The 22,044-nt window shown below is 48.2% G+C and overlaps 1 protein-coding gene across 1 annotated transcript in view; it reads left to right on the top strand.

The window, feature by feature from the left end:
• The window catches only part of LOC144146606 (fatty acid synthase-like), a 141,234-nt gene that overhangs the window by 9,541 nt on the left and 109,649 nt on the right, over positions 1-22,044 (top strand). Inside the window, exons 2-4 of the mRNA XM_077678542.1 lie at positions 11,082-11,408; positions 17,087-17,287; positions 19,073-19,195. Of these exons, the coding sequence (XP_077534668.1) occupies positions 11,082-11,408; positions 17,087-17,287; positions 19,073-19,195 (651 nt within the window). The remainder of the gene's footprint in view (positions 1-11,081; positions 11,409-17,086; positions 17,288-19,072; positions 19,196-22,044) is intronic.

Raw genomic sequence — 22,044 nt, 5'->3', positions numbered from 1 at the left:
CAATCGTTTCAGCCACGTTGGAATAAATGGATGTACAGCCTCCCAAATTTTTAATAATATAGCGGGAGCGACTACCGATCGGCATGTCAGCGCCTTATCACGGTGTTCAGCAGCAAAATAGGCGAGAGTACGCGCACGCGCATAGGGCTATCGGCTGTACGAGTGTCGTCTGCTAGGCTGTTTCTTCGAGAGTGGTACACCCCCTGCAACTTCATGTGAATACCTTTGTTAACGAGAAACCGTGGTTATTTGACGCGCATGCGCAAATCAAATGTGCGTGTGATTTTTTTTCGGGTCATTTGCCCGCTCCCAGCGTGAGGAACGTCACGGAAAAGATACATGAAAGTAGAACAGGACCGGTTTTATGGCCGGAATGGCCTTAGGCCGCTGAGCGATATAATGTGATGAATAACACATCTGATAACAATAAAAACTTGTGCCCCATGGTGCTTGATACCTTTTGCGGTAGCGAAACAACCTTGCAACATAAGAAAAAATTACGCCCACCTCCCCTCGCGGGAACCCTGGTATGATGCGACGCTGAGGGGGTTCAAGCGCAACGGAGAGCAACGTCGACCGAAAGGCCGTCGGTGAGTGGCGCACCGGTTATATTCTAGGCATTATATATGCGCAGCGCGCCCGAAGGAGAGGAAACCGCGCAGAGAGAGAGTACTGCACATGCGCAGCACCGCGCGCAGCGCCGCCCACCGGCGGAGTGAGAGCGCGCTGGGCCGCACACGCTCTCACCTGGGCACGCGCCGGCGCCAGTGCGTCTGCCGCGGCTATGACGCAACACAATCCAACACAATCCACTTTAATCCAATCCAATCCAAATCCAATCCAATCCAATCCAAGCCAAGCCAAGCCAAGCCAAGCCAATTGAATTCAATCGAATCCAATCCAATGCCCCTCGCGAGAAAGTGTTCGCTATCTTGGAAAAGAGCGGGAGAGTGGCTGCGGACAACGGACGCACGCCGCGGACAACAACGGACGCACGCAGGAAGGATAGGGCCGCCGACAAGAGATGCCCTGGAGCGTCGCATCTAAAAACAGGGGGTGTGTTGTTGTAATGAGAACAGCGCAGCAGACAACATTCCCACAACAGATAGTTTTATGCGCATGCGCGCACGCTCGCCTGTTTGGCCGGTGAACACCGTGATAAGACGCTGGCATGCCGATCGGTCATCGCTCCTGCTATATTATGAAAAATTTGGGAGGCTGTACATGTACAGGTGGGCTATGACCGTCGGCATGCGAGCATGCGGGTTCTCTTTCTTTCAGTTACCGCCAATGGACGTGCGCAGCTTTGCGGTACGGCTCGGCCAGAGCTCCCGTGCTTCCGCTAAGTCTGACGGCACCTGCGCATACATTTCTCGTGTAAACGCAAGTACTGCGCATTTGCTGTGCATTTACTGGTGGAGATATGCCGGTGGGTCAGACCACCTGCCCAAATTCACATATCGTTTCCATAGAGCGGCATCCAGGCTGCCAGTGACGATGCAGTACTCGACTAAAAGAGCGCCGAAAAAGCAACGCGCGTCTCACAAGTGCTGTGAAAAAATTGCGCAAGGTAAAATAGCACGCGATGAAAGGGCACGCGTCGCAACATCACTGTGACCAAATGGCGAAGCCGCACACATGGAAGGGGATACAGCCGCGCGCTTAATAATGGCGGCTAAAGGGGCTAATATTCACCATTTTAACAAGTGCAAACACATTTTTGAGTATTTAAAAATGTTTTATTTATGTTCCGCCCGGTGTTTTGTGTTTTTTTTTCAAAAACAATTTTCCGATTTCGTCGTTTTCGCACAACGGTGATGCAAGTACTCACAGAGGCATATAACTGGGAAGTTTTTAAACGAAGACAGTTGGTCCATAAACGTGTTCTGAATTTTTTAAGGTTTCAATAACTAATTTCACGCCTACGCAACTTAATGGGAAGGCGTGGAATGCAATACGCGAGCGAAGCATATGAGTAATACCTTTATTCGAGTGCGATGTCACTGCTGTCTAGGCTACTGTCGCCCGTGGTGTGTTGGCTATATTCTGTTGCCACTGATTCAAACAGATGCCTTCAGTTGGCCTTTCGAAGGTAGGAAACTTGTGGGATTAAAAATTGTTTGCGCCCTGTGAATAACAATACACTGGGGCCACTGAAGTCAACGACACGCCGTATGCTAATCAAATCATAATATACAGTACATACGTCGGCGACAAAACCAGATGCATATACTTTGAGAGCAACTCAGAATGCAGAAGCGTGTAGGGTAAGCACATTGTATGCCATGGGACCATCTTTAAAAGTGATTTCTAATTGAGCACGGGCTACTTAGAGTTTTTAAGTTACTATCAATTTTATGTTAACGCAACAAATTTTTTACCAAGAAGATTTATCTTCAATTTGCACGTACGTTCTTTCATTGTTGTGTTGCTCAGATACATAGCAGCTCTGAACAAATCGGTTAATTCCTGGATTGCTATGCAATGTTTTATTTGTTTAAGGTAAGGTCTGGTAATAAAATCAAAGGCTGCATCATGTAAGACTAGCCGAAGAGTAGGCCTGGGAAGGATACTGCGTGGAACAACTAAGCGCTCGAGCACTTGAAAAGCCTTTATCTTGATTTTGGTGCTGTCCAGTGGTAGTGGTGCATGGGAGGTGCCTGCTTTCAGTTTTTTTTTGTTGCTTGGCAGTGCGTGTTTCAAGGTCCGTTCACGCTTCAGAAGCAGGCCGGTGACATCAACAAATCCTCTTAGCTACAACCCCTCGCCTTTGGGGCACCGGAACAATGGCGTTGCCCAACAGACTGTGACACTACACGGATACACAACAAACCTTAGAAACCGGCAACAACGTTTTCATGGTATAGCATGCTTTCGATATCTGACGCTCGCAAAAATCTGTGTTCGAGGCCCTGAGCAAGCGGAGTCTCCGCGGGGCATGAGCCCTGAACCGGTGGCTGCTCCAAACCATCCTAAACAGCGCTTGCCAACACGACGATGAGGAAGAGGGGTCACAAGACGGCGCTGACTTTCAACTAAATCTTTAATGGGAAGAAAACACACAAATATACAATCATACACCACACGTGTGTCTACACGTAATCACTACACAGCGGAGCAGCAACAATCATATCGTAGCCCACTCCCCCAGAAAAACACCAACCTAAGGCATCTTCTTTAACAGGAAAGTAAATTCCTTATCGTACAGTGTCACAGAAGCATCGCTAATGCATTTTCCTTCACTTTTTCTTATATGCAACGCTTCCACTAGCTCCCTTGGTAATTCGTCATTATGGCGCCAAAGAATACACGTGTCCCTATACAATGGGTTACATTTTTCTTGACTGTTTTCCTTGTGGGTCCTACAGCGCCGAGTGATATGTGCAAATGGATTATTCTTGAGTGGATGACCGTGCTCCATGAGCCGTACATTGACGCCCCTGCCTGAGTAGCCAATGTACACATTACCACATGAAAGCGGCAAGGAGTACACGATGCCCGTCGAGCAGGGAACAAAACTAACTTATAAAACAGCGCTAGAAACAAGACTACAGAAAGGGCACACAGACAGGGCGCTGTCTGTGTGCCCTTTCTGTAGTCTTGTTTCTAGCGCTGTTTTATAAGTTAGTTATGTACCAACTGGCCCGCCTTCAATCTGTCTTGCAGGGAACAAAAGGTGACACATGTTTCACATTGCACACACTGCCAGCTTTTTGTCCTGACACCTTCTTTTCCACCATTTTATATATTCTCCCATGTTTATACGGGGCCGAAAAAACAACCCCGAAAGTTTTATTCACAGACTTATGCTGACGCACAAGTGTGTGAATAAGACTGCTCGCAGCAGCCTTATTCACAATCTTATTGCGTTCTTATTTAGAGGCTCATTCGGTGTCTTATAAGTTTCTGGAAATCGTTTTAATGCCCAGGGAATGCAAGACCCCAAATAAGTGTGCCATTAAGAATCGACTATGAATAAGTCTGTCTTACTGGGCTTCGAGCAAGCGGGGAACGTTTACCAAGACTGGACACTACGCGGCCAGCCTATGTTCATTTTTTTTACTTTACTTGAAGTGGGATATACTCTAGTCGACTTTGTTCCGTTATCCAGAAAGCTCGTTTCCGCTCCACATGTCATCACCGGCACGACGAACTGGTTGTATATCTTTCTTTTGAGTGACAGAGGTAGCTCATTTTTTTAATATTTGCCAATACCTTGAGGGTATACCCCAGCTAATACCTATTCTGCGCCGGATTTATTTCTCGTGGTAGGGATCAACAGAGACAACCTCTCCGAGGTAGTCACACACTTATACTTCTTCTAACGTGCTGTTACATATGCTAAACAAAGTGTTTTGGCATGTTTATTCAGCATTACTTTAAATTTCATCATATTTAGTTTTAGCCCACGGCCACGCTTTCTGGTTGAATTCCTTCAAGCATTTCTGCGGGCGTTCTACAGAATCCCTTAAACAGAGTATGTCGTCCGCAAACTGCAAATGGCTCGAGTATTCTCCGTTTATTCGTATTTGTGTGTTCTCCCAGTCAAACGTCCTCAATACCCTTCCATACATCCTGTGGAGAGTTCTGGAGGGATGACATCTCCCCATTGGGTGCCCTTTGGGATCGGGAACTCTTCGATTTGCTTGTGAAGGATTACCCTGAAGTTACATCTTTAGTATATGTCGTCTAGGAGTCTACGTAGGTCTCCTCTATTCCCTGGTCTTTCAATGCTTCCAGCACTGCTGCAATGCTCACTGAATCAAACGTCTATCCGTAGTCTACAAATGTCATGTAAAGGGGCATGTTACACTCCACGAATTTTTGCATTACTTGATTGGATACATTTACGTTGTCCATTATTGGGCATCATTTCCTAAATCGAGAATGTTCTCTGGGTTGTTAGGAACCTAGTCTGTCCATTATGCGGGTAAATATTCCTTTCGTGAGGAGCTTCTAAACAACAGGGAGTAGGCTGACGTGTCTGTAGGTTTTAAGGTCTTTGGTGTACCACGTCTTGTGAATCAGAGTTCTGTTGACGTTTTACTACGCTATGGTCCCGTTTAGGATCCTCGTTTATGTTGTGTGTAATATTACCCTGCTTCTTTTTAGTTGATCTTATGCTTACTCCTATTTGAGGCGTTTTCTCGATCACTGTCATGTTGTACGTACGAATGTCGTTCGTTTTACTTTATGGTAATCAATTTCGATAGCTCGGCTGATCCAGATTCTTCCGCTGTACTCGACAATTTCGTCTTCTTACGTCTTGGAAGTACTTCCTTCGTTTTCTGATTAAGTTTTCCTCTTGTTTCTACAGACTACTTTTCCGTAGCTCCTACTGGTTCTGTGATTACCGTTGTTAGCGTGTTATTTAGAAGGTGTACGCTATCCTCGTTCTCCCCAGTTAAAAGCACAGATTCTTTTTTGCGGGGTATTTTAAAGCCCTGCGCCCTGTCTGTGAATGACTCCATGCTGGGTTTATTACTTTTCACAGGTTCCGTTCTCTCTATTTCGAGATTGAGACTTACTTTTTGCCTAACCATACTGTGATCGCTTCTCCGAATCTTGCCTAGCACCTCCATTTTCTGCAAGGTACCTGGATTATCACTTAAACTAAAGTCAGTTTTTGTTTGCTTTAGCGTCGGACCCTTTCTGTTTCTATTTCCGATTGCTTGGTTTGGAGGAAAAAGTTGCAACTAACCACAAGTTATTCGTTGCGACGGCCTATTTCAAAGTTTTGCACTGCCCTTTCTCCAAATTGCTTCTCAGGAACTTTTCTGTTAAAGACTCCCATAACAATCGTGAACTGTGTATTTCCCTTCTTCATTGCTAATTCGGCGTCCTCGTAGAAACTTTCTACGGCCTCATCATCATAGGTAGGTGTTGGCCACAGTCCTGTACTATCTTTAGCCTGTATCGCTTGTTTAGATTGATCACAACCCCTGCAACCTTTCGTTATTGCTAAAGTATTTCTGTATGTTCCCTCCTATTTATCTGAGCATTAAGAATACTACCCCCGCTCTCTGTTTTCTTCATGTCTTCGGTAGCCCAAAATAATTCTCGTAGTCAGTTCCATTACACCTTCTCCTGTTCTTCTAACTTTGCTTAAGCCTATAAGATCCCACTTACTGTCCGAGGGCTCCTCTAATACCACTGCTAGGCTCCCCTTGCTGGATAGGGTTCGCGTACTGAACGTTGCCAGGTTCAAGTTCCAAAGGCGGCCTGTCCGACCCCAGAGATTTTTAGCATCCTCTGCTGCATCCGTGGCCGGACCTTCTTTGTGGTCAGCTGCACTGCAGCTGCTGAAGACTGTTTGCCAAGCGTTGCGCTGGTCAGACCTGGGATTTCAGGACCAAATACTACACCAGGGTGACCAGATCCTCCCTAGTGAGAGAGTGTTGTTTGTGCTCCTAACAGTGTTCCCAGCGAGCTACTTACGTATCCTCTGATGTATCCGCGATTATGGTTATTGGCGGAGCCAGCATTACTCCGTACCTGGAAGGACACTGCTGTGGTATTGCTTCGTCCCTACATCTACCGCCCATGAACATTTTTACAAGCTAGATACTAACGAGAAAAGGGAGCCTGCAGGCGCGGTCAGGCCTAGGTTGTTTACTATATCGGTGAGTCGTTGGGGGGGGGGGAGTCAGGTTACACAGGATGAGAGCCGGGACACCATCGCTGACCAATTGACAATGCGTACGTCGTTCAGTTTTTCAACTTGTGTAGCACTGAGTTATACGTACCTATATTCTTTTCAATTTTCACAGTGCAATATCATCTAGCTTCCAGTTGAATTATTGCCTCTTGTTGCACATTGATATCTGCTGTATTTTTCATTCTATGTTATTTTGTTTTGAAACACCCCGATGCAATGCCTTTGCTACGCTGTGGGTAATAAATAAATAAATAAATAAATAAATAAATAAATAAATAAATAAATAAATAAATAAATAAATAAATAAATAAATAAATAAATGGTGGACAGTCCTGATCGGCTCCTCCAGACACCTGAAAGAGACACCAAGAACCACGCGGAGACCACCATCGTCATCTGCGCCTCAAGTCATTCACACACGCTGGCCACAATGTAGAACATGTTCTGGGTTCGCTGCGAAGGAAACAGCCCGTCTTCCGCCGAACATCAAGATGCTCCTGGAGTGGGCAATGCCTTCACGTGCTGGTGCCCCGGAAAGAGACTGCAATGCCACTGTAGGCCTTTTGAAGTACCACAATGGTAGGAAACGGAACGTTGATGGCTTCAACTCCTTAACAGCTCCCACGGCCATGGCCAACGCTTAGTGACTTTTTTCTGAATAAAATTATTAGGGCTAGGTACGCTTGCTCGTTGAAGATAACACGATGGCACACCGTAAAAACTCGTGGAGTGCTTCCTTCCTTACCAGCGGTATGCCGATTAGAGGCTCATTTGAATGAAAGATACAAACCAGTCGACCGACTGCCGGACCGACCGACAAACAGCCAGACAGACAAAATTTTCGCTTTTGTTGGTAAAAAAAATTCCATTACTTTGAAAACGCTTGCTGCTCTTGGAAGACCATAATTATTGCCCGAAGACAGCTGATTGTGATCGATCGAGGTTTGAAACTGCTGCGCAGAAAAGAAGCCTTTCGGAATAATCCCACGTTTCCCTTTGAGTGTTCGTGTGGAATATTCTTTGGCGTCATTTCGAATGCAAAGCGTAATTATGTTCGTCCGATTCGGCGGCCATAGCCCTTGAAACGGCCGATGGATGATTCACAAAATAAATGTCAGCACCCGCAAAATGGCCGACTTCTTAAAAAAAGTGAAACGGATGTCAAGGAGGATGAGCAGGAAAAAACGTTAATTTATTGAGCATAAAAGTGAGTGGCTCTCTCAATCCAAAAATCCGCGAGCCAACGCAGCAGCCTGGGCGCGAGTGATGAGTCGTTCCTGGTCCTCGAACTGTGAGCTGGCCAGCTCGCGCTCCCACTGCTCAGGCCAAAAGGAAGGGAGGGGGTTTGGCGAGTGGGGGCATCCCCAGACTAAATGATAGGTGGTGTTTGGGGCGGAGCAAGAGGGACAGTTGTGGGAGTATGTGGACGGCGAGCTTTAATGGAGTATAGAGGTGTTGTAGTCTGTGTTTGTCAGTAGTCGACGCCAAATGCGAGCCGCCTGTGTGCTGATTGATGGGTGAGGAGTATTGAAGATGGAGTTGGCGAGATAACGATATAGAATTTCAGTGTATAGGGAAGGGACTGGGACATAAATGAAGGCTTCGGAGAGGTTCTAATCCATCGATGAAAACTCCCTGATTGAAAGTGCGCGGGCAGTGGCGTTTGCCGCCTCGTTTCTCTCGAGCGAAGATTGGTGTAGGGTCCACACAATCTCGATATGACTGTGAACATCTTCGACAGAGCTCTGTCTGGTGTGGTTAAACTTGAGGAAGGGGTAAATACACCAATCAAGGGCACTTATGGAAAGCTGTCCCAACGTTTCGGAGCCCACTCGTCTCCTTCATCAGGGGTGATTGTGTATGACAAGAAGCAGAAGTTATATAAGGTGTCTTCTTTTTACTCGCATCTTGTCCTTGCGCGTCCGAGGCCGTGGGCGTAGATGGTTGGCTTGTAGGAGGTTGGCGGGAGCTTAATTTGTTGTCTCCGGATCCAAGCCGTGGATGACTCTCCGGCAAGTGTCGGGCGGTGGCTTCATGTATGGCACGATTTCGTATTGTACTTCACCGATTTGCATAGATGTAACGTTGTTCAGCGTGATGGCGTGACTGCATTGGGCGTACTTTCGACGACTTAATTTTGAGGTGTTTGGAATCGGATAACGACGCTGTTGTAAACTTCCTGCTGGGGAATAGCACTTGCCGTTGCGAGTCTTGAAGGAGGGTGCGAGATGCTCAGGCCGCGACGTTAAGGCCCGATCGGGGTCGATAAACCATGGTGTAATTGCCTTTCGGCAACCGCGATTGCGGTGCGCGGCGGGCGTTGGCGCTAGTGGTAGGTGAAACAGGTGGTGTACGCCGTTGCGGCGGTAAGGCGGACGTGGCGTTGGCCGGTGGCTTCGAAGACGCATTCCTGAGGCGTGAGAATATGTAAATGGTCCAGGGGTTCTCCGGTAGGATCGTGCGGCCACTCAGTTGGTCGAATCCTATGGCTTCCTCAACTGCAGTTGGCGCTGGGAGGGGGGGGGGGGGGGGGGCCTCTGCGCCCTCCGGCATGGCCGGAGGCAACAGTGTGGAACAACTTTGGCGTGGCAGGCTTAGCAGAACTGGCACGGCAGGTTTAGCAGAAGTTCCGCCGCAGTGAAAGCTGAGTCCTAGAAATAGGGAAAGAGAGGCTCCCCAACAGCACTTGAGGCACCAAAACCTACTGGATGGCGTTTGGGGCACGATAGTAAAGCCATTCGTTTGCCAGGGAGAATAGTCCAGCGACCTCGAGGTTCACAACGGGTGCCCCTAGAAAACGTGACCATCTGTGGCCGCCCTGGGCGGCAAATCCAAATGGATGTCAATGAATGCTCAAAATGAGGCCACGTTTCCCAGAAAATCTCCTACAACGAAGTGGCTAGTTGATTTAAAAGAAAACATGTCTAAATTTTGAATAGTGTGGGACGAGGGTCCTCCGGAAAGGGAAACTCGCATGGATCTTCTGGACCAGCAAAGCTTAGTGATTCTAGCTGTCTAAAGGTGAAGCTGTCGAAACGGTTGTGGCCCTTGAATGTCTGTAGTGTTTGAAGTAATATGTTATGTATAGCAAAAAGAAATTCAGCATATTAGGCACACATTACCAGTTGAGAGAACAGCGGAGTGCCGCTAAAACGTATACATGGGGCTAGAACACCCGTTTCCTCCCAGTCATAGAAACCAGAAGACCAAGAAAAAGTTTAAATGAAAAAAAGATATGACGACAACGAGACGACACATGCGTTCTACTGGACAGATGCCACGGCAGGCACGACGTAATTTCCTGGAATAGAATATACCCCTGCCTTCCTCGCGACACGTGTACCGCAAATTTTATACGTGGGGTGTATTTGAAATTGAATTATCAAGCGCCTACAAATACAGGAAACGTGAAACGTGGTAGCACACACAATAACATCATATTCGCTCTACAGCTGAACAATAACGTTTTGTATTCTTTACGTCGTCACAGGTGCTATGTGTCGAACAATTTTTAAAACCCCAACGACGAGCGTCTGGGAACGAGGATAGTCGTAGCACTCATTTCAAGGTAGTGACTCCAAGTAATTGTCACGTGGCGGCAGAAAAGAGGAGACAATGCGTGGCTAATGGCGGTGATATATTTACAAAGCAATGCGATCACTGTATTTACAGTATGTATACATGGCGGCGACGACAGAGCCCGCGCAGGGTGCACGCTAGCCACTCCCTCATCATTGTCGCCAGTGGGTCCGGGTGCCATGGGTCTCTGCCCACCGGCATCGTGACAATATATTTTCTTGCGGCTTGCAGGCGTGTAGTTGAAAAATTTCCTAACGTGCATCATGATGGAAATGTGTAAACTGGCAGTTAAAATATTTATTTCGTTTTGCGTTCACCGTCGACGATACACCTTCATACAGTTGGTCTAAAGTCACGACGCCAAAGGAATAGACTATAGCGCTGGTCATACCACACCTACCCGTTCGATTTTACGTAGCGTAGTAACAAACTCTCACGTTGATCACTTCCGCGCTCTCGTGACGCGTTGCATTTTACACAAGCCAACAAATCAGACAAAATGGCAGGAAAATGCACTGCGCCGTCTGCTTATTTTACATCCACTAATCTTAAACGTAGGGCACAATGAATGCTACATTCCAAACAAAACCTATTGTGGTCCGCTTTCCTATTTAAGTGGTGAAACCGATATATTCTTGGTATCTTTCGAGTATATTTGGTGGAGATTTTAAAAGAAGATACTAATTAGAATTGTGGAATTGGAATTTGGCATTTTGGAATTGAAATTTTAATAGATAAGCTACCGAAAGGCAATACATCCTTCAGAACAATGCCACTGCGATCGAAAGAGAATGGACTCATGCTCGTATGCTAAATAGACTGTGTTTGTCTCTTTCCATCCTAGGTCTCTTAGGCCTGCCGGACCGGATGGGCAACCTACGGGACCTGTCAAGATTTGATGCGCAGTTTTTTGGAGTGCACACCAGACAGGCGCATACATTGGACCCGCAGCAGAGGCTCTTGATGGAGAGAGCGTACGAAGCCATATTTGATGCTGGCTACGACCCCTCTGAGTTTCGTGGACAGAAAGTGGGCGTGTTCGTCGGCTCCTGTGTGTCGGAGTCCGGCTGGATCTGCAGCTGCGACACTGACAAGATAGCCGCCTTCGGATTGCTTGGCTCTTCCATGGGCATGCTCTCCAACCGCGTCTCTTACGCCATGGACTTCATTGGTAAGCAGGTTGGGGCGTTCCAAAACGTACAGACCGCAACAGTCCTGTCTATAACACTCGAGCGGCGTGCCGCGGGCTGCACCGCGACACCTATCGGTGGCACCGATGCGACATCGGGTTCGAGATACCGTGCATGTGCGCGTGCGCACCCATCCTGAAATGATCAGCTTGTCTTTGTCGGTGGTTTTGGCCGCCGCTGTTACAGAGGATTCTTTGGCCGCTGGGAGCGCTGTTGGGGGCACCGCTCGTGAGGCGCGCGCAGAGCGGGCGCCACTCGGCGGGCGTCCCTGCTGCGTCATTGTTCCTGTCGTGCGTCTGCGCTCGGAAGAAACTGCTGCGTCATGGCAATGCCAAACTGCTGCGTGTAATAGCGCGTTTCGGGCTGCGAGTTTATGCGCCGGTTTGGTAGTTGGTCGACGGCGGCGACGGTTGGATTTCCTACAGCGGCTTTTATCGTTCAAGTGGTCATGCTTTGAGGTCAATGGGTGCAGTGAACGGAGAGTGAGAGAAGGGTCGCGCGGGATGATGTTTCGGATCTCGCATAGACGGAAAAGAACTGCTGGAGCACAACAGTGTTACATTGATAACTTAATTATGCAGTTGAAACTCGATGTTACTAAACCAGAGTTTACGAATTTTCCGATTTAATGAACAAATTTCGATTCCGCTTGCGGTTGCCCATAGGCCTAATGCGTTTACAAACTCGGAATAACCAAACAAATTTCGCCGCCAAACCCGATTTAACGATGCATTCTGCAAAAAAAGACGCATGTAAAACGTTTTTCCCACATTTATGGCGTCTAGAACGTCTGGCAGTGAGCTGCCAGCGCAGTGCGAGCACACGAGCTGGCAGTGTGCTGTTAGCTCGTGTTGCGGGCTCCACAAGCTCGCAACACGAGCAGGAAGAGGTATCGCGCAGTTGTTGGGAAGAGCTTCGTCGGCATGACGAGGTGGCCGCACATCAGAAGTTTGACGACTTTGCGAACGTCGACGCAGACACGTACACTGACACAACAGAAGTTCTCGACGACGAGGAGATAGTGCAGGCTGTTTCCGCCGCACAAGAGGAGTTTGAAGATGCGAATGATCCGGCTACTGTCGGAGCTCCCGAGCCCACACCAAGCCAGGTGATGGACGCCGTCGACCTTCTGAGGCGGTTTGCTGGGGAAGGAAGGAAGGAATACATTTTGTTTCGTCAACCGTGATCAGGTGTTTGGGGGTGCAAGAGGCCCACAGGGCAGCCGCAACCGCCAAGGCCCGGGAGGTGGTCAGGACTTGGCCTCCCCCGGGTTACCCAACATCTGCTCCCACAGGTGAGGGGAGGGAACGGGGGGGGGAGGGTACGGGTCTGCGGGGCATTCGCCGAAGGAATGGTAGTGCGTGTAGAGTGCCCCGCAGGCTGGACAGGTAGGGTCAGTAAAGAGGTGTGGGTGACTGTGTATCAGTTGTGTTCTGTGTGGGAAGGTGTGTGTTAGTAGGATGCGCAGCATGTGGCCTGCCTCCGGAGAGAGGTGTGGGTGCGGGGGTTGGTGGGTGGGTGGGAAGGCGGTAGAGCAGGGCAATATCTTTGTATTGAAGGAGGGAGGTTGGCTTGTCTGCAGGGGTAGCGCATGTAGGCGTAGTGAAAGTGGCGACCCGGTAAATTAGTTCGCGAGCACGTACAGTGGGGTCCACTGTTAAAGGGAAACGGCGAGCGCGTGGCCACTGCGCTCCGCGAAGCGCCGGCGCCGAGAAGTGGCGAGAATCGGAGACAGCCGGCACATGCGCACTGACCGCACAAGGCGGCAGAAGCCGCTCTGTCGTCTGTTACGGCGCTCCGCTGCGTCGCTCAAGCTGAGGGATTTCGCACTCGAAGGATGTGAAAGGCCGGGCGAAGCGCCGTAGCAGACGACACAGCGGCTTCTCCCGCCTCTCGGCCAGTGCGCATGTGCCGGCTGTCTCCGATTCTCGCCACTTCTCGGCGCCGGCGCTTCGCAGAGCGCAGTGGCCACGCGCTCGCCGTTTCCCTTTAACAGTGGACCCCACTGTACGTGCACCCCTTCATAAGCACTTACGCCTGTGTGGGCTGGTGTCCACAGCAGGGTCACGATGTAGGATGGAGGATTTTCGGAGAGAATTTGCAATGCCATGGGAGAGATGTTACCGCGAATAATATTGCGGATGGCCTGCTGAAAGTCAGAGATGACGAATTCGGGGGTGGGGCGCTGGGCGAGCGCGAGGGCAATGGCTGCCTCCTCCGCCGTGGTTGTGTTGCTAGTTAGGATGGTAGCCGCCGTGACGTTGGGTGATATCTGTTGGCCAAGAACAGCTACACAGTGGCACACGAGGGTGTCCAGGACGCCTTGACTTCACTGGCCAGCTACGAGAAGTGTGTGCTAACGCTGCTGACAAAGGGAGTGCCGACGAAAATCACAAGCTTTCTCTCGAGTAAATAAATATGTCGTTCCCGCGAACTAAATTGGTCTCTCTCGATTTTAGGAAGTTCCTGATTTGACGAAATAGTTACCGGGTCCCGGCGAATTCGTTAAATAGAGGTTCAACCGTATGATAAAATGGATCAATGGGATCAATGTAACTGAGATAAAGAGAAAGTTTATGTGTTTAATCATTCCATACCCAGCTTTCTCGCTCAAAATTACAACCTCTCGGGAACCTAGAAGAACCATTTTAGGAAAATGATATTTGGCATAAAGCTAGACGTCAACGTTAAGAATAAAACGCTAAAAGAACATGTCAGGTTTCTGAATATTTTTTAGTGTAATTCGCTGTCAAATCTAACTCCCCATGCATTTCTATGGGATAGTTCCCATGGCTCAGGAACCCAGTCGCGCAACGTGCGCGACTTGAAACTGTGCACAAAGCAAATATGACCCCAAATATTATCTGTGAAAAAGGACCTTTCATTTCGCTAAAAAATTGCAGAGTAATCACTGTTGAAAAGACTGCCATGAGCGGGAAAGCTGCACATGCCGTCGACCTTCACAGCCCTTGAGCGAAAACCGGCAGACATCAGGCGTCGTATGAAAAAGCCCCTGGACGCCTCCAGGAAATTAAAGGTGGTTAGAGCGAACCAGAGGAAGATTTAGAATTAGGCGACGACACTGCGAATTAAGGAGGACGAAAAAGCGAATTAGAAATACTACTAGTGAATTAAGACACATCAAAGTTAAATACCAGGAAAAAAGCGAACTAAGAAGACACGGGAAATAACAAGAATCAGTGCGAGTTTAAAAGGGAATAAATTAGGTGGACTTCTGAGTGAATCAAGGTAACTTCAAATTAATGAAGATGAATCAAACTAAACTGACAGATGTCAAGGTGTGCTAAGATGAAACCAAGCGTATTAAAAATGAATACGAAGCGAATTAAATTGTGAAGATTCTATGAAACTAATAGTGAATAAAGTAGTGAATTAAGTTAGATAAAATGAATTAACATGAACCCAATTAAATTCAGATATACCGAAGTGAATAACGAGGACAAAGCAGATGGAGAGGAATCAAGCGGAATCAGATTCAAATAACTTGAATCAAAGTAAATTAAGGTGGGTCACTGAGTGAATTAACGTGCATCAAAGTGAATTAAGCTGGATGCAGTGACAGCTCGATACAGTGACAGCGCGCTGCCCACGCCAGCGCACGCGCTCCACCCGCACGAAAACAGCGAACGTGTGCCCATGTAAATATGCTTAACAGAAATCAAATGTAGTTCGCGTTGGCATGTTGCAGCAGTGCACATAGTGTAATGATTGAGTACAATAAATCGCCACGCATACTGTGTGAACCAATTAGCACATTAACGACCTTCGCCAGAGAAATGGCGGACATCCAAATCGCCTATCCCCTCAGGTCTTGCGGCAGCACGGATAGCCCCCAGGTACTCCTTATAGGTGTTTTCAGGGGCTGCGGCGTCCTCTCTTGACTACTTTCATTATCAATGCCAGGCTAATACTGGAACTGGTCAAGACAGGCCGCCACAGCCCATTTGGCCAACCACTGCTCCGCACTGAGAGTTGTCACGCTGAGTGGAACTACTTTAATAATTTTAGTAGTGTTTTTGAACAGCCCTTTTAAAGTAGTGCGCCTGTGTTAGTAGTGCCGTAAAATACACGTGGGGAAGATGGCTATAGATTTATTATAACGAATCGACTAAGCGAAATGCAGAAAATAGAAGTCTTTAGGAAGTGTAGTAGGCTTTTTTACTACGAAACAAAATGGCGCCATAAAAATGTTCCTATTAATGCTCCGAAGCAGAATACTGTTAGAAAATTGCTTAGTCTTTTTTGCTTCATTGCAAATGTCCTCTAGAGGTTGATAGTCTTGAGCTACTCCTGCCACGTGACTCTGTTGCTGCTTTCCGCATTTACTACTCACACTCTTCCCCTCGGATCTCGCTCCTGTACTGATGAATTCAATGAAAATGTGTTCCATTCAAAGCAATTTACCCGCCTTCGCACTGCTCGCGCGACATCTGTTGTGACAGCGCGAACCTCTATCTTTGGTTTCCTTTTTGCCTCGAACACAACAAAAGCTACTGTTGTTTTTCAGTTATAGTGGCGGTGTCCTCATCTGCTTGCACCGCATCTATCATTATGAACGGAATCCTACCATCATCATCAGCGGTGCGTGGCCTCGAGCAAAATCAAGCCACGCATACTGGTCGAACTTAACTGCACGGCTGGTTGGTCCCGCAATAAATGTCGACGCATACGTCAACCGAGTCCACGGTTACTCCCTAAACCATTTTCTTTATTTCCCCTTTCCTTGCCATTTTAACACATTGTTCTTTAATTTTATATTGCAAAGCCCAACCCAACATTCTCAAAAAAAGTAACGCGCGACTCTAGTTATGTAGTTACGTTTTGCTGCAATGGTGCCAGAGGTTTTATTTGCGGCACCTATACTTGATATGCATGACCCATGTTAGTAGCTGTAAAATCTTTAAAGGCTCCAGCAATTATATGCTTTCGGGTGAAGTACTCCGTCACTTTTTACTAGCAGCTGAATCCACAGACAGACAGACAGACAGACAGACAGACAGACAGACAGACAGACAGACAGACAGACAGACAGACAGACAGACAGACAGAGAGACAGACAGACAGACGCATGCGCTAGTGTCGAGCGTCAGGTTCACGCATTCAGGTTCATCGATCAGAATGCTCACGCATTCTGATCGATCCACCAATAGATCTTCCAACAAGATCTAGGTATGCACAGCCGTAAGTGGCCTTTCGCGTTCGCAGATTTAGACAATCACTTCTGTACTTCATCCCTTGATATTTATATTCGGCCAGAAAATATGTGGCCCATAAAAATCCAAAACAAAATTGCCGATCACCACTGTTCATGCGCCAAATTTGAAGTTATTTTTTTAGATTAACGGTAAGCAGAGCGCTAGTGGAAAGTGTTTAAAAGGTGCCCTTCCGTTTATTGTTAAGATATGTGACCGGTGGCTACAAGTTACTGTCGTTTCATTTCACAGGCAAACTGAATTCAATTTGGAGAACAGGTTATGGAGAACACTTGCGCAGGCGCTTCGTAATAACGTTCCATTCCGCGGAGTATAGGGGATTTAAATTTCTTATTCTTGGATAAATAAAGTGCCGTACGGCTGGTAATTTTTGTTTTGCGAGTATGACTGAAGACGAATGTGGATTTGCTTGCTATCAACCGCAGGACCAAGCGTCACCGTCGATACGGCTTGCTCATCGACGATGGTCGCATTGAATCAGGCGGTGCTTGCAATTCGCTCTGGTCAGTGCGAGGCAGCCGTTGTGGGCGGCAGCTCACTGGTGCTCCTTCCAACGTCCAGCCTTGGCTTCGCACTCATGCAGGTGCTGTCACCCGATGGAAAGTGCAGGGTATTTGACGCCAACCGTAAGTACCATGAAGCGTGCACCGTCTCTAGTCTTGTTAGCTCCATGGGGCATTAAATGCGATGCTGATCTGCGAATCAGGGATCCTTACGATTTTAGCTTTCGGTAGTAGTAGTAGTAGTAGGATTAGTAGCGGAGAACTTTCTCTAGCTCAAAAATCACAGTCGTTCCGTTCAGGAGGTGGAGTGGGAATTAGGGCATATTTGCCCATGTGACCTCTAGTCGCGACGCCCAGGTCAGCGCTGGTCGTCAGGAGGAGAGGAGGCGGTTGGTAAGGCGAGGGTTTCAGCATGCTGGAGAAAATTGTGGATTTGGGAGTCTGGTTAAGAACAAAAAATTTAATTCAGTGGTGTGTAGGGTTAGATACAGGCGGTGTTGCCAGGCGGAGTAAGGAAAGACGTTTATGTGATTTTTACGGAGACCAGTTTCGTCTTCTTTTAGTAGATTAGGATGAGGAGGCTAAGGGGAATGTTTATGTAATTTGTAATGCAGGGTGATGTCTTGTAAGGTGACCAGGGGTGGTGTGTCCAAATCGTCATCAGAAGCCTGGGAAGAAAAGGTGCATTCTTGCTGGTGCACCCAGTTGCTTTCCGCCAGTGAGGAGTGAGCGGCAGTGCAAACAGAACCGAGAGTCCACCCTGTTGGTGCTGTTGCCTCGTCAAATCTTATGGGGGAAGTACGGACTGAAACACGCAGAACGCTGCACGTCCACTTGCTATACTTAAAGTTCTTTTCACCAAAAATTAGGGAACTTGTTTCAGCCGCGCTGTGTGCCCCGAAACGCGTGCGCTGGCTTTCTTTTTGTACGCAATGCGGAGGCGCGCGGTTACGTACCCCACGAGTGGCTTTACACCCTCTGCCGGGTTCCTTCCAGTATTACACAGCCACAAGCACCTCCGCTCCGGATATGTTTTGGACATAAAAAATCGTGGTTGATCCCTCTTTCATATGAGTCGGTATAACATGAAAGTACAAGCTGCCTTCACCGGAGCAGTTGCATGTTAAAGGCACATCCTTCATGTGTAATGCGTTCGCGAGTCTGACTCCGCCAGACGAAGTGACGCCGACACGCAACAAAAAATAGCCTGTTTATTCCGGAACAACAAAATAAAAAATGACATGCACAGAAACAGCAGCTTAAAACACATAATGGCCATGGGAACAACGCAACAGAAGAGGGTGCCTCAATTCAGGCGCGTCCCCCGCACACGAAGGTGCTGCCATCGACGCACCAACTGTCGGCGCTCATTAGCGTCATGATGCCCTACTTCGCTCCGCCTCTCCTAGACAGCAGTGCTATCTGAATGAGTCATGCGGAAAGACATAAGGCCCGTTCGTAGCGCTGCTACCGTCTCTGTTCAAAGTGCAGTAGGCAGAGCGCCACGTACCTCCCCTTGTGGCGAGAGGCTTGAGAGTTCGTAGGCTCCAATCCAGGCGGATCCGCGTCAATTTCACTTTTCTGGCGACGTCACTTCTGTGACCGATATTACGACAGTGAGATCTTTGTGTGCGCGGGCATAAAACCCTTTTGCTTTAAAAGTTATGTTCAGCCCTACTTCACTCCCAGACCCGTCATGCCCTACCTGACCGAACATTTCCTTAAAATATACACGTACCATGCTCCGTGATCACAACGGCGAAAATAGCAAAAATATTCGAGCTTTTTTGTGAAGGAATAATTTTGCTGAAATAGTGTGGCATATGAGGGTTGCAAAATGAGCACATTGGTGGCGCTGTTATTTGGACTGCAGTACAAACAACCAAATGGTTTTGAATTTGCCTTCAGGTAACGGCTACACTCGAAGTGAATGCGTCGGAGTTTTCTTTCTGCAACGGGCGTCGTCGGCTCGTCGAATTTACGCTAAGGTTGTTCATGTGAATGCTAACCACGATGGCAACAAGACGGAAGGTAAGCATGTTTGTAACTTTTTATACGAACGAGGATCGCAGCACTGGGGTCCTCCGAAAAGGTTTATTAAGCGAGAGCCTTACATGTCTCCTGCGGAGACTACAATCGCAGAATGCCGGTATACACAAACAGTGTAAAAACCCAAGCCAGGCCAGAGGCGTACCAAACCATGCCAGCTGTGCATGACACTAATAAGAGTTACCAAAGTATCTATTCATTGATTACCAATATGCATTCACGTAATAATGAAGTGTATTATAGAGAAATAAGGTGCAATAGGATTAATTAAGATGATTTCAGGGGAAATAATGTGAAATAACACGGAACAATATTTCATTGGTGAGTGAGAGTAACAATAAAGGTGTGATTAAGATTGGTTAGGGTGAATTAGGTAAAAATAATGCTCAAAATAAAAGAAATAATGAAGATTATGACAAAAAAATAAGATTAAGAAGAAGTCAGTGTATATTGACGCACAATGGAGGTGGATTTGGATGGAATAAAATGGATTAACCTGGATCGGTAATGTAAAGTGCCTGGCTGCTCTGTTTATGGGTACATTAAACACACCCATCAGAACACTAGGCCCCCCTTTTGCAGCACGTGAGCAGACTTAAGAATTTAAATCCATCAACATCGCATTAGTACCTGAAGATGCCTAACACATTTAAGGAAGTACTGACACGAAATTTTTGTGGTACGTTTTGTTTGCGGCTATTGGTGACTAAGAGCCCACTAATCATAGAATGGAACATTAGAATGGCACATTCCGCACAAAGCGGAAGGCAGCGCACCAACCGCGCCGCGGCCGCCTCGATACGTCACGGGAAACCTGTGGTCGGCCGTTTGGGTCGACGCGCAGATGATGTCATGAGCTTTCTGGATGGCGCGGATGAGGTTTGTCGTGTGCGCAAGCATTGAAATTGATTTAAAATATGTTATAATGAACGGTTACGGTTTAAACTTCCAAGGCAGCATCTTTATATACTGTTGCGTCTTGTTGCGAGTTGTAGCGACCGCAGTCTGCTGGTAACGGGGCCGGTCGCCGTCGCTTCGTCGAGCCAGGACTAGGGGAGAGCTTTGAGCATACTCAACGGGTTTATTTACATTTTTACAGTGAGTTGTCGAGATGAAGACAGAAGACAGATCTTGGCGGGCCGCAGCACGCCCTTTTTGTTGACCCCCGATCCCCAGTTCCCTAGGTTAGGGATCCCCATACAAAACAATGCGGACCAATGGTGATGTGTACGTTCCTCGCTGTGAAGCACCGCCCTCGGGTAGGGACACGCCTTTCAGGTATGTCGGCAGATGCACAGCACACGCACACACACACACCCTTGCCACTCGTCAGGACCCGCGCGGGCGCCGCGTATTCTTTTGGTGTCTGGCGCGCGCTGCGTTCCCAGGGAGCCTAACAGCACAGATTAACAAGGTTCGTGGAATCACTCCCGGAAGGGTTAATGGCTTGACCATTGCCACTGCCTTCTTCGCTGCGCTGCCGCCGCCACGGGGTCCCATTGTCCGGTCGTCGCCGTCTGGGCTTTCACGCGCACACGCGTTCAGTTGCTCAGGCCGGGGGAATACCGGCGGCTCCTTAATCCCTTTTGGGGCAACAACACTCAACGCCGCTCAAAAGCCGCTGTCAATCAGTGGCCGCCGCAGCGTCGTGTCGGCCTCCTTTCGTTTCCGTCGACAAGCGGTGGGGTGGTCGACGGGCGGGCGACTGACCCGCGCAAACATGGCGCCAGTGAGTCATAACAGCTCCTCCGCCGACGGGAAGATCTCGGACGTCGTGTAGTATCAGCTGCTCGACGGGAGAGATCACAGTAGCAGCATTCTTCCAGCACCATTGAAACCACAAAGACCAACCTCCCCGAACCAGCAAGCGCCGGCAATAAGTTTTCGGCAACCAGGCTGCTCTTTCAAAGGTGCTACAATGCACCTACGCTTTTTTTTTTACATATGGCAACCACACTAATACTCTTGCTCACAGCTAAAAACTTAGGCTGAATTACTTAAAATACTACTCAAAATCATTACTGAAAACGTTCCTCAACTGAAAACAAAAGAAAGCAAAAGCGAAAAAGCTAAAAGGCTCTGCTTAATGTGTCAACATTGGCGTTGGCGGAACCCTTCTTATACTTCACAGTGAAGTTAAGCTCCTGAAGCGCAAGGCTCCAGCGTAGTAGTCGCGGATTCTTTCCCGACATTTGCGACAGCCACGTCAGTGGGCAGTGGTCAGTGACGAAGACAAAAGAAGTTCCATAGAGGTAGCAGGCCAATTTTTGGGTGGCCCACACAATGCAGGTACGTTCTTTTTCTGACGCACTGTAGGCCTCCTCGCGAACCGAGAGTTTCCTGCTGGCGTACAGCACAGGGTTCTCGTTCCCGTTCTCATCCTCCTGGCAGAATACTACTGCGGGCATCGCATTGCACAGTAAAGGGACGATCATAGTTCGGTGCATGCCGTACGGGCGAGTTTACAAGAGCCGTTTTGAGGCCTTGGAAAGCATCCTCCATTTCTGGTTGCGGGAATTCGTTAACCGCCTCTACTTTCAACTCGTCAGGTCGCCTCCTGCCCTGCCCTACCACGCGCCCTAGGTACCGTACTTCGGCGCGAGCTAGCTGGCAGTTAGCCGGCTTCGCTGTCAGTCCAGCGTGTGTCAAACGTCTAAGGACATCGCTAAGATGGTACAGGTGGTCTTCCCATGTATTGTAGTACATAGCAAGGTCGACTAAGTAGGGAACAGCGTATTCTTCAGCCCCCTGCAGAACTCGGTTCATCAGCCTTATCCCGCACTTCTCCAGGAAGCCCGCAGTCAGAACGCTGCTGAACACTGAACCCTGGT

Source organism: Haemaphysalis longicornis, unplaced genomic scaffold (assembly GCF_048455015.1).
Source record: "Haemaphysalis longicornis isolate Haplotype H1 unplaced genomic scaffold, Haemaphysalis longicornis Haplotype H1 scaffold_7, whole genome shotgun sequence".
Lineage (NCBI taxonomy): Eukaryota > Metazoa > Arthropoda > Arachnida > Ixodida > Ixodidae > Haemaphysalis > Haemaphysalis longicornis.
The sequence above is the reverse complement of the archived record's forward strand: the minus strand, read 5'-3'. Positions and strand labels throughout refer to the sequence as shown.